At 47.8% G+C, this 10,438-nt stretch overlaps 1 protein-coding gene across 1 annotated transcript; it reads right to left on the bottom strand.

The window, feature by feature from the left end:
- Nucleotides 1-7,447: 7,447 nt before the first annotated feature.
- Nucleotides 7,448-9,058, bottom strand: LOC138985575 (heterogeneous nuclear ribonucleoprotein A/B). Its single transcript, XM_070362469.1, has one exon. It carries the CDS (start codon nt 8,833-8,835, stop codon nt 7,978-7,980), a length of 858 nt encoding a protein of 285 aa, XP_070218570.1. The 5' UTR covers nt 8,836-9,058; the 3' UTR covers nt 7,448-7,977.
- Nucleotides 9,059-10,438: the final 1,380 nt, after the last annotated feature.

Genomic DNA, 10,438 nt, shown 5'->3' with positions numbered 1-10,438 from the left:
CCCACAGGACTGCTTAACGAATATATATTCCTGGGTCTCATTCCAGACTTGCTGAATGAGAGTTCCTGCTGGTAGTGCCTGGGCTTCTGTATTTTTTAAACGTTTCTTTGACCACCTGGTGGGTTGCATGCATTTTAGAGCATGGAGGGGCTAAATTCTTATAGCACAGAGTGCACGTGTGTGCTCAGTTGCTCGGTCATGTGCGATACTTGGTGACCCCATGGACTGTAGTCCTCTAGTCTCCACTGTCCATGGGATTTTCCAGGCAAGAATACTGGAGTGGGTTGCCATTTCTTCCTACAGGGGATCTTCCTGATCCAGGATCCAGGGATCGAACCCATATCTCCTGCATCTCCTGCGTTGGCAGGCCAATTCTTTACCCTGGAGCCACCTGGGAAGCCGTCTTATAGCATAGTGGGAAAGACAATCACATTTAAGGGGAAAGCGTCCTCTAAATACAATAGATATGGGTCATTTAAGTTTTCCCCCAAAGTTTGCTTCCCTTAAAATAGCTAGGGAATTTAGACCCCCAAACCAGCCTCATATCTGAGGTATCAAAACCGAGTGCCGACTGAATGCACTGGTATTTGTGGCTGGACCAGAAGAAATATCTTGTCCCTGCAGAGGTTGTATCCTAGCAGATAATTACAACAGAAGACAAACAGCGCCATGAATGAGGCAGGGGAGCAGGGGTGCTGGTGAGGGACGCTGACCTAGTCTCGGGGACAGGGAGAGGGAGGAGCAGCTAAACTGAAGAGAAGGGTAAGTTAGCGGAAGGAAGGTGGGGGTGTGCTAGGCGGGAGGAAGGCCGCATGACTGGGTCCCTCAGCTAGAAGAAGCCCAGAAGGTCAGAGGCGGGCAGAACTTTCTGCTTGGCTGGCATAGAGAGTGAGAGATGGAAAATGCTGAAAAATGCCATCAGACTGCAGGGGGAAACTTGGTGTCACGTTGAGTTCAGACTTCATCCTGAGGGCAATGGGGAGCCGTCGGCAGCACTTGGTGAGGGAAGACTGCGGTCATGTTCATGTTTCATAAAAATCACCATGGTGGTGACATGAGCTGTGACTGAAGGGAGCGCACCTCGGCTTTAGGGGACCAACTGGGGGCTGCTGTTTTGCCCAAGTGAAAGGTAAGGGTACCTGGGCTGAGGTACAGGCAGTGGAAGTGGTGACTAGTCGACAGGCTCAAGTCACATTACAGCAGTAATTTCCACTCTGTGCGGAGCGATTGGACACTGGAAAATAGGGGACAAAATTAGGAGGCAGAATAATCAAGTGACTCCCTCCCTCAAGGCAATGGCTATGACCTCTATTGGTTTTGAATTCTGATTTCTTTCTTTTTTTTTTTAAAAGGAAGCAGGACTCAGTCCCAGGATCACAAGAAGTGTTTTAACTGAAAGGAGAAGAAAGGCTTAATTCTTTTTGTTTTGGGGGAGGGTTTTTGTTTTAACTGGTGGCTCAGATGGTAAAGCGTTTGCCTATAATGTAGGAGACCTGGGTTCAATCCCTGGCTCAGGAAGTTTTCCTGGAGAAGGAAATGGCAACCCACTCCAGTATTCTTGCCTGGAAAATCCCATGGATGGAGGAGCCTGGTAGGCTACAGTCCATGGGGTCGCAAAGAGTCTGACATGACTGAGTAACTTCACTTTTGGTCATACTTCGAGCGTGTGGGATTTTAGTTTCCCGACCAGCAATGGAATTCGTTCCCCCTGCAGTGGAAGCCCAGACTCTTAACCACTGTGATACCACCAGGGAAGTCCCGTATTTTTTTTTCCCCCATCTAATGTGACCTCACATGCATTTCCCTTCAAGTACTCTTGCCTGAAAATCGCATGGACAGAAGAGCCTGGTAGGCTGCAGTCCCTGGGGTCGCTGAGGGTCGGACACGACTGAGCGACTTCACTTTCATTTTTCACTTTCATGCATTGGAGAAGGAAATGGCAACCCACTCCAGTGTTCTTGTCTGAAGAATCCCAGGGACAGGGGATCCTGGTAGGCTGCCATTTTTGGGGTCGCACAGAGTCGGACATGACGGAAGCGACTTAGCAGCAGCATGCATTTCCCACCCCATGCTAAACTTTTCACAAACATTAATGAAAGCTTACTTGCATGGGTGCTCAATTGCGTCTGATTCTTTGCGACCCCATGGACTGTAGCCCACCAGGCTCCTCTGTCCATGCGATTTGCCAGCCAAGAATACTGGAGTGGGTTGCCATTTCCGCCTCCAGGAGGTCTTCCCGACCCAGGGATCGAACCCACATCTCCTGCGTCTGCTGCACAGGCAGGTGGATTCTTTACCACTGCGCCACCTGGGAAGCCCCCAAACTGTCGGCAGCCTCCTTGTGGAAGTGACCGAAGAGAATTATTGAGCAGCCATACAATATTCTATTCTGTGGATGCACTGTGATTTTTAAACTGGCTTCACTGAGGCACAGTTGATATACAGAGGCCTGCACATGCTGCTGCTGCTAAGTTGCTTCAGTCGTGTCCGACTCTGTGTGACCCCATAGACGGCAGCCCACCAGGCTCCTCCATCCCTGGGATTCTCCAGGCAAGAACACTGGAGTGGGTTGCCATTTCCTTCTCCAATTGGTTGAGTCTGGATATTTGCAAACACCTGTGGTGCCATCACTATGATCAAGGTAACAGATTCATCCAACACCTCACAGAAAATCCCTGGGTCCCTTTATTATTTACTTTGTGGGAAGAGCCCTTAACCTGAGATCTACCCTCTTAACAAATTCTAACTGCACAATACGGTATTGTTAACTAGAGGTACCCTGTTGTACAGCCATCTCTTAGCACTGATCATCTGGCAGAAAAGAAACTTCATATCCATTGAATTCCCCCATCCTCCAGCCCCTGGAAACCACCATTGTATTCTCGGTGAGTTTGACTATTTTAGATATGAATGGAATTATGTAGCATTTGTCTTTCTGGCTTATTTCACTTAGCATAATGTCCTCTGGAGGTTTCCCTAGTGGCTCAGTGGTAAAAAAATCCACCTGCAATGCAGGAGACATAAGAGATGCAAGACACAGGAGATGCAATCCCTGTTTCAGGAAGATCCCCTGGAGGAGGGCATGGCAACCCATCCCAATATTACTGCCTGGAGAATCTTCATGGACAGAGGAGCCTGGTGGGCTGCAGTTCACAGGGTCGCAAAAAGTCAAACACGACTGAAGCAACTGAGCATGCACACATGCATAATGTCCTCCAGATTCATCCATGCTGTCATAAATGTCAGGATTTCCTTCTTTCTTAAGGCTAAATAGTGTTCCCTTGTATATATACAATACATTTCTTTATTCTTTCATCTGGTGATGGATACTTGAGTTATTTCCACATACTGCCATAATGTATTTAAACAGTCCTATTGCTGGCCATTGAATTGGTTCACACATTATTTTAAATAAAATGCTACAGTTATATATGGACTTAAATCCTTTCCCTTATTTTAGATTTTTTTGGAGAATAATTATTACATAATATTACAGAGTTTCTTTCTTTCTTTTTTTTTTCCTTTAAGAAAAACATAGCCTGAAAGGAGGTCTGAGTGCCGGTTTTGTTGGGCAAATGTCTTCTCTCCATTCTGTTTGGTGATGGTTGATTTGCTAGGTTGTGTCTGACTGTTGTGACCCTGTGGACTGTGGCCCGCCAGGCTCCTCTGTCCATGGGATTTCCCAGGCAAGAATACTGAAGTGGGTTGCCATTTCCTTCTCCAGAGGATCTTCCCAACCCAAGTATCAAACCTGGGTGTCTTGTATTGCAGGCAGATTCTTTACCAACTTAGCTACCAGGGAGCCATTCACAATTTACTCATCTGTACAATGGGTTCTCAGTGGGATGATCCCTGAGCATCTTCAGCCACCATCATTCTCTGGGGCTGCTCAGACTAGCAGTGCAGGACAGCTGGCCCTGACCTGGGACCCTTGGGAGGTTATTCCAGTGAGTGCCCCTCCAGCCAGCAGCTGCTCCACTGACCCAGAGGGAGTACCGAGAAAACTGAGCCTGTCTAGGACTCCAAGCAGAAAGGGTTGAGAACTCAGGCTCTATACTCAGACATGGAGTTGAAACAACTTACCAGCTGCATAATCTGGGTCAGGCTAATTATCTTCCTTGGGTCTCAGTTTCCTCATCTGTAAAATGGTAATAACAACAGGACTTGGTTTATTGGGTTATAACAAATGAGATGAATGGCATAAGGTGCCTGGCTGATTCCAAGCAGAAAGTGAAAATTAGCTCTTATTATTATGTTTCTGGTCTCAGTACCTCCAGTTTTAAGCAGTAACATCATTATAGTGCGCTGTTTGAGAACAGAGACCCTGGAGGTTCAAGAGCAGTTCTATGACCTTGGGCAACCTCTCTGAGCCTCAGGTTCATCGTATGTAAAATGAGACGATAACACACCCACACTCAAGAGTGACTGTGAATTTTTCAATGAGCTAAGCATGCAGGTTCGATTCCTGGGTGGGGAAGATCCCCTGGAGAAGGAAACAGCAACCCAGTCCAGTATTCCTGTCTGAGAAATCCCATGGACAGAGGAGACTGAAGGGCTACGGTTCATGGACTCGCAAAGAATCGAACACAACAATGTGAAGATCTTAGAGCACTGCCTGGTGCGTATTACTGGAGCAGCATCAGTGAAAAAGAGTGTGTTTCTTCCAGCCAACTCAGGCACTGGCCTAGGAGCTACCACCCTTTGCTGAGGGCCCCTCCTCATCAGGACACTGCAGATGCCTCACACACTGTGTTGACAGCAAGTCAAAGCACGACTTCTGATTCATCACACTTTACAAACTAGGAAGTTGAGGTCTGTGGACATGACCTGATGTGCCCAGGATGCTGGTTTCAGAGGGTGACGCTCCATCTAACCACATACCCTGTGTCCTTCCCGTGACATCACCCGTCAGGCTCCTGGTGATTTCTGATCGTCGACTCTGAAGAGAGGTGGAGAGCTGCCAGAGAGATGGTGTCCTTGAAGCCACGATGACAAATGATCACTTTTCACTCCAAAGAGCTCGGATTCTAATTAAATTACCGGCTTCCTCTGCCCAAGGCTGGTCCAGAGAAGACTGGCTTGATAAGGGACACTCTGTGCCCGAGGGTCAGTCTGGGGCTTGGAATCTGTTATATCTTTTCAGATCAGTGCCAGTGGTCTGATGTGCTGTCATGAACCTCCTAATAAATGAGCCGGTTGACTCAACTGCCCATAAGCGTGCCAGGATTGGGGTAAGGGACACGTTGCAAAACGAATCCGTATCTTCCGGAAAGTAAAAAATTGAACTCAGCATGGCTTTCGTGGACATAGGCCGCTGACAGAAAGAGGGGTAAAGCCAAGTAGAAACAAGGAGAGATGAAAAAGAGCCAGAGCCCAGGGGCACTTGGGGACATTGCTTAAGCTACTTTGAGTCTTCTGTTTTTCTCCCAATTTGATACGGAAGAATTCCAAACGAGGCTGTCATCACGGTACGTAGTCCTGGAAGGGGTTTTGCAGCAAGAAGGCTGGGTAGGAGAAGAATTTTGTAATTCATGAGATGAAGCCAGCCCCCCATTTGCCTGTCTCTATCCTAGCACTGGGCGTTTTAACCAAGTTGAGGCTCATAGGTCAACAGACACTGGAATAAAGATTCAGGTAGATGCCCTGCAGAGAGCATGGCTTTGGAGCTGGCAGGCTGGAGTTCCTTCCAGTTTGTCACGTCCTAGCTGTGTGGTGTTGGATGAGCATTTTTTGATATTTTCTTCTTTGTAAACTGCAGATATTTATTCTAATCCTTCTGGATTGTTCAGAGAACTGCACAAATGAACGACGTGGATGGCATAAGACCTTGACACACAGCAGGTGCCCAATAAATGCCAAGAAATACTGAAGGATGGACAGAGTCCCAGATTCTAATTTAAAAATGAGGGGGTGGGACCAGAAATTCTCTAAAAGGCTGGCTGCTTCACAGTCTCCGCACAAATTCCATGCCTATAGCAAGGGCTTTATGAGATGGCTCTAAAAAGATGGAAAATCTATGGCCTTTCGACCCCTGAAAAGTGAAAGTGAAAGTAGCTCAGTCGTGTCTGACTCTTTGCGACCCCGTGGACAATAAAGTCCATGGAATTCTCCAGGCCAGAATACTGGAGTGGGTAGTCTTTCCCTTCTCTAGGGGATCTTCCCAACCCAGGGATCAAACCCAGGTCTCCCACATTGCAGGTGGATTCATTACCAGCTGAGCCACCAGGGAAGCCCATGAACACTGGAGTGGGTAGCCTATCCCTTCTCCAGCGGATCTTCCCAACCCAGGAATTGAACCGGGGTCTCCTGAATTGCAGGTGGATTCTTTACCAGCTGAGCTACAAGGGAAGCCGTAAACCTCTAACTATTTCTCCATCAGGGTCTGCCAGGCTGAGGTCCAGGACTGAATGATTGGCAGGGAATGGCTCTTCCTTCCAAATGCACTGACAAAAGTGTGCATTCAGAAGAGGGGACCTCCCTGGTTAGCTGCTACCCATCTCTTACGCCCTAGTTTCCCCCATCACTTCTTCAGAGTGTGGCCTGTGGACCACAGCAGCATCACTGGTGGGCTTGTTAGAAATGCAGGCTCCTTGCCTCACCCGAGTCAGAATCTGCACATTTACAAGGTCCCTGGTGCCGCGCACACACATTAAAATTTGACAGGCACTGCCCTCTGCCAAGGTCAGGTCCCCATCTCATCCTCTCAGGGGTTGTGCACATCTCGTTGGGGGCTTCCTTCTCTCCTGTAAACAATTAACTACAAGTTCACCCTGCTGTCCGAAAGCAGGGCATTCCTATACAACCCTTCACAGACTGAAACGGTGTAACAGGAAGAAGCAGCTCCTTTTTTTTTTTTTTTTTTTTTGGTAAAAGCAGAAATCCTCTTTGGATTTCTTTTGCTTAGCAAAAACAAGTACTGTTACCGAGTCCAAGCTCTTACTGCCCGCCACATGACAGGCCAATAAACTGAGAGATGAGTTTCTGGGACTAAGAATAGTGACTGTTTGGAAAGCCAACAGACCGAGATGATGATGGACTAAGGGAGTGATAGTCACTAAGTAGTGTCCAACTCTTTGCGACCACCATGGACTGTAGCCCACCAGGCTCCTCTGTCCATGGAATTCTCCAGGCAAGAATACTGGAGTGGGTTGCCATTTCCTTCTCTCAGATCAGATCAGATCACATCAGTCGCTCAGTCGTGTCCGATTCTTTGTGATCCCATGAATCGCAGCACGCCAGGCCTCCCTGTCCATCACCAGCTCCCGGAGTTCACTCAGACTCATGTCCATCGAGTCAGTGATGCCATCCAGCCATCTCATCCTCTGGCGTCCCCTTCTCCTCCTGCCCCCAATCCCTCCCAGCATCAGGGTCTTTTCCAATGAGTCAACTCTTCGCATGAGGTGGCCAAAGTACTGGAGTTTCAGCTTTTTTTTTTTTTTTTGGGGGGGGTTTTTAAATTTTTATTTCAAAAGCTTGGATAGCTTCAATATCCAGGTCGTGGCAAAATCAGGACACGTGTAAAATACCTTACAATACATTAGATTCCCGAAAGGTACCAAAAAGTACAGTAAAATTAACACTTCCATTATAGGAAATGTATGACACAAATAATATAAAACTAAAAGGTGAAAAAAAGGTGACACTGGTTTTCTAAGATACAATTTACTCTTTACAACCAGGGTCCACAGGTCCAGGCTGCAGAGCGGCAGCAGGAAGCAGACCCTCCAATCTGGTTCTGGGTAACCCAGTAATAAAAATCAGCCCATAATGCCGCTCTGGCCTCTTGAGAAACCACACGCTGCCTAAACAACTAGAGCTCTGGAAATATTAAACAGGAGAGTGATTTCCAGGGAGGAAATTTTAAATAAGATGCACATGGGACAGGCCATAGAAAGTTTGCCAAGTTAAATTTGGTACATAATTGTGTTCACTCGATATCCAAACAAAGCGTGTGTGGTCAGTCATCCTGCTGAAGCCTCAGTATGGCTTGTAGTTATTCTGATGGCCACCGCGTCGCTGGCTCTTCCCGTAATTTGTACTACCCTGACCTCCACTTCCATCGCCGCCCCCACTGCCTCGGTTCCCTCGATTGCGATTCCCACGGCCCCCAGAGCCATACTGCTGCTGTTGATAAACCTCTTTGGGCTGAGCCACCTTGATTTCACACTTACTTCCACTGATGGTGTGGAACTTTTTCTCCAGCACTTTCTTCACAGGTTCTTCTTCTTTAAAGGTGATGAAAACAAAGCCTCGTCTTTTGTTCGACTTTGGATCCATTGGAAGCTCAATGGCTTCAATCTCCCCAAACTCGCCAAAGTACTCCCTTATCTTCTCCTCAGTGGCTTCAGGATTCAGACCCCCTACAAAAATTTTCTTTACTGGGTCTTTCTTCATGGCCATGGCTTTTTTGGGGTCAATGACACGGCCATCCAGCCTGTGCTCCTTCTGGTCTAGAACCTTCTCCACACTGGCTGCATCTTTGAAGAGGATAAATCCAAACCCTCTTGACCGGCCAGTGTTGGGATCCATTTTTATTGTACAATCAACGACCTCTCCAAATTTGGTAAAATAATCTTTTAGATCCTTTTTGCTGGTATCCCAGCTCAGGCCACCAACGAACATTTTTCCCGCGTCCTCCTCATTCTTGCTGGCGTTGATCTGGTCGCCCTCGGCGCCGTTCTGGTTGCCGGCCTGGGGCGCCGCGCTCCCGCCTCCAGCGCCCGCCGCAACGCCGGTACCAGTTCCGGCCGGCGACTCGCCTTCGGGGGCAGCCTCATGTCCGTTCTCAGTGGCTCCCGTCGTCTCCATGGGCTGCTCTTCACCCGCTTCCGACATGCTAGGCCGAGGCGCGCGGCTCCTCGCCGCCGATGACGCCGCGGGGCCCGCTCGTCCCCACCCGCCGAGAAGGCACCGCGGGCTCGGCCGCGCTCACGCTCGCGCTGCCGGGCCTCTCCCCCGTCTACCGACGGAGCCGCTGCGACCTCACGCTCGCCTATTCCGCCTCCGCAGCCACACGAACCCACCGACTCCAAAGCTCGCCCCGGCCGCGCGGTGCCGCCGCCTGGAGTTTCAGCTTTAGCATCATTCTTTCCAAAGAAATCCCAGGGCTAATCTCCTTCAGAATGGACTGGTTGGATCTCCTTGCAGTCCAAGGGACTCTCAAGAGTCTTCTCCAACACCACAGTTCAAAAGCATCAATTCTTTGGAGCTCAGCCTTCTTCACAGTCCAACTCTCACATCCATACATGACCACAGGAAAAACCAAAGCCTTGACTAGACGAACCTTTGTTGGCAAAATAATGTCTCTGCTTTTGAATATGCTATCTAGGTTGGTCATAACTTTTCTTTCAAGGAGTAAGTGTCTTTTAATTTCATGGCTGCAGTCACCATCTGTAGTGATTTTGGAGCCCAGAAAAATAAAGTCTGACACTGTTTCCACTGTTTCCCCATCTATTTCCCATGAAGTGGTGGGACCGGATGCCATGATCTTCGTTTTCTGAATGTTGAGCTTTAAGCCAACTTTTTCACTCTCCACTTTCACTTTCATCAAGAGGCTTTTTAGTTCCTCTTCATCTTCTGCCATAAGGGTGGTGTCATCTGCATATCTGAGGTTATTGATATTTCTCGCGGTAATCTTGATTCCAGTTTGTGTTTCTTCCAGTCCAGCGTTTCTCATGATGTACTCTGCATATAAGTTAAATAAACAGGGTGACAATATTCAGCCCTGACGAACTCCTTTTCCTATTTGGAACCAGTCTGTTGTTCCATGTCCAGTTCTAACTGTTGCTTCCTGACCTGCATACAAATTTCTCAAGAGGCAGATCAGGTGGTCTGGTATTCCCATCTCTTGAAGAATTTTCCACAGTTTCTTGTGATCCACACAGTCAAAGGCTTTGGCATAGTCAATAAAGCAGAAATAGATGTTTTTCTGGAACTCTCTTGCTTTTTCCATGATCCAGCGGATGTTGGCAATTTGATCTCTGGTTCCTCTGCCTTTTCTAAAACCAGCTTGAACATCTGGAAGTTCACAGTTCACATATTGCTGAAGCCTAGCTTGGAGAATTTTGAGCATTACTTTACTAGCGTGTGAGACGAGTGCAATTGTGTGGTAGTTTGAGCAATCTTTGGCATTGCCTTTCTTTGGGATTGGAATGAAAACTGACCTTTTCCAGTCCTGTGGCCACTGCTGAGTTTTCCAAATTTGCTGGCATATTGAGTGCAGCACTTTCACAGCATCATCTTTCAAGATTTGGAATAGCTCAACTGAAATTCCATCACCTCCACTAGCTTTGTTTATAGTGATGCTTTGTAAGGCCCACTTGACTTCACATTCCAGGATGTCTGGCTCTAGGTGAGTGATCACACCATCGTGATTATCTGGGTCATGAAGATCTTTTTTGTACAGTTCTTCTGTGTATTCTTGCCATCTCTTCTTAAT

The sequence above is a fragment of the Bos mutus genome, chromosome 25, assembly GCF_027580195.1.
Source record: "Bos mutus isolate GX-2022 chromosome 25, NWIPB_WYAK_1.1, whole genome shotgun sequence".
NCBI lineage: Eukaryota > Metazoa > Chordata > Mammalia > Artiodactyla > Bovidae > Bos > Bos mutus.
Note: the sequence above shows the minus strand (reverse complement) of the source record. Positions and strands in the feature narration are given on the sequence as shown.

What these genes read in the sequence shown, in the direction of transcription:
- LOC138985575 (XM_070362469.1), bottom strand. Translation starts at nt 8,835, where the DNA reads ATGTCGGAAGCGGGTGAAGAGCAGCCCATGGAGACGACGGGAGCCACT.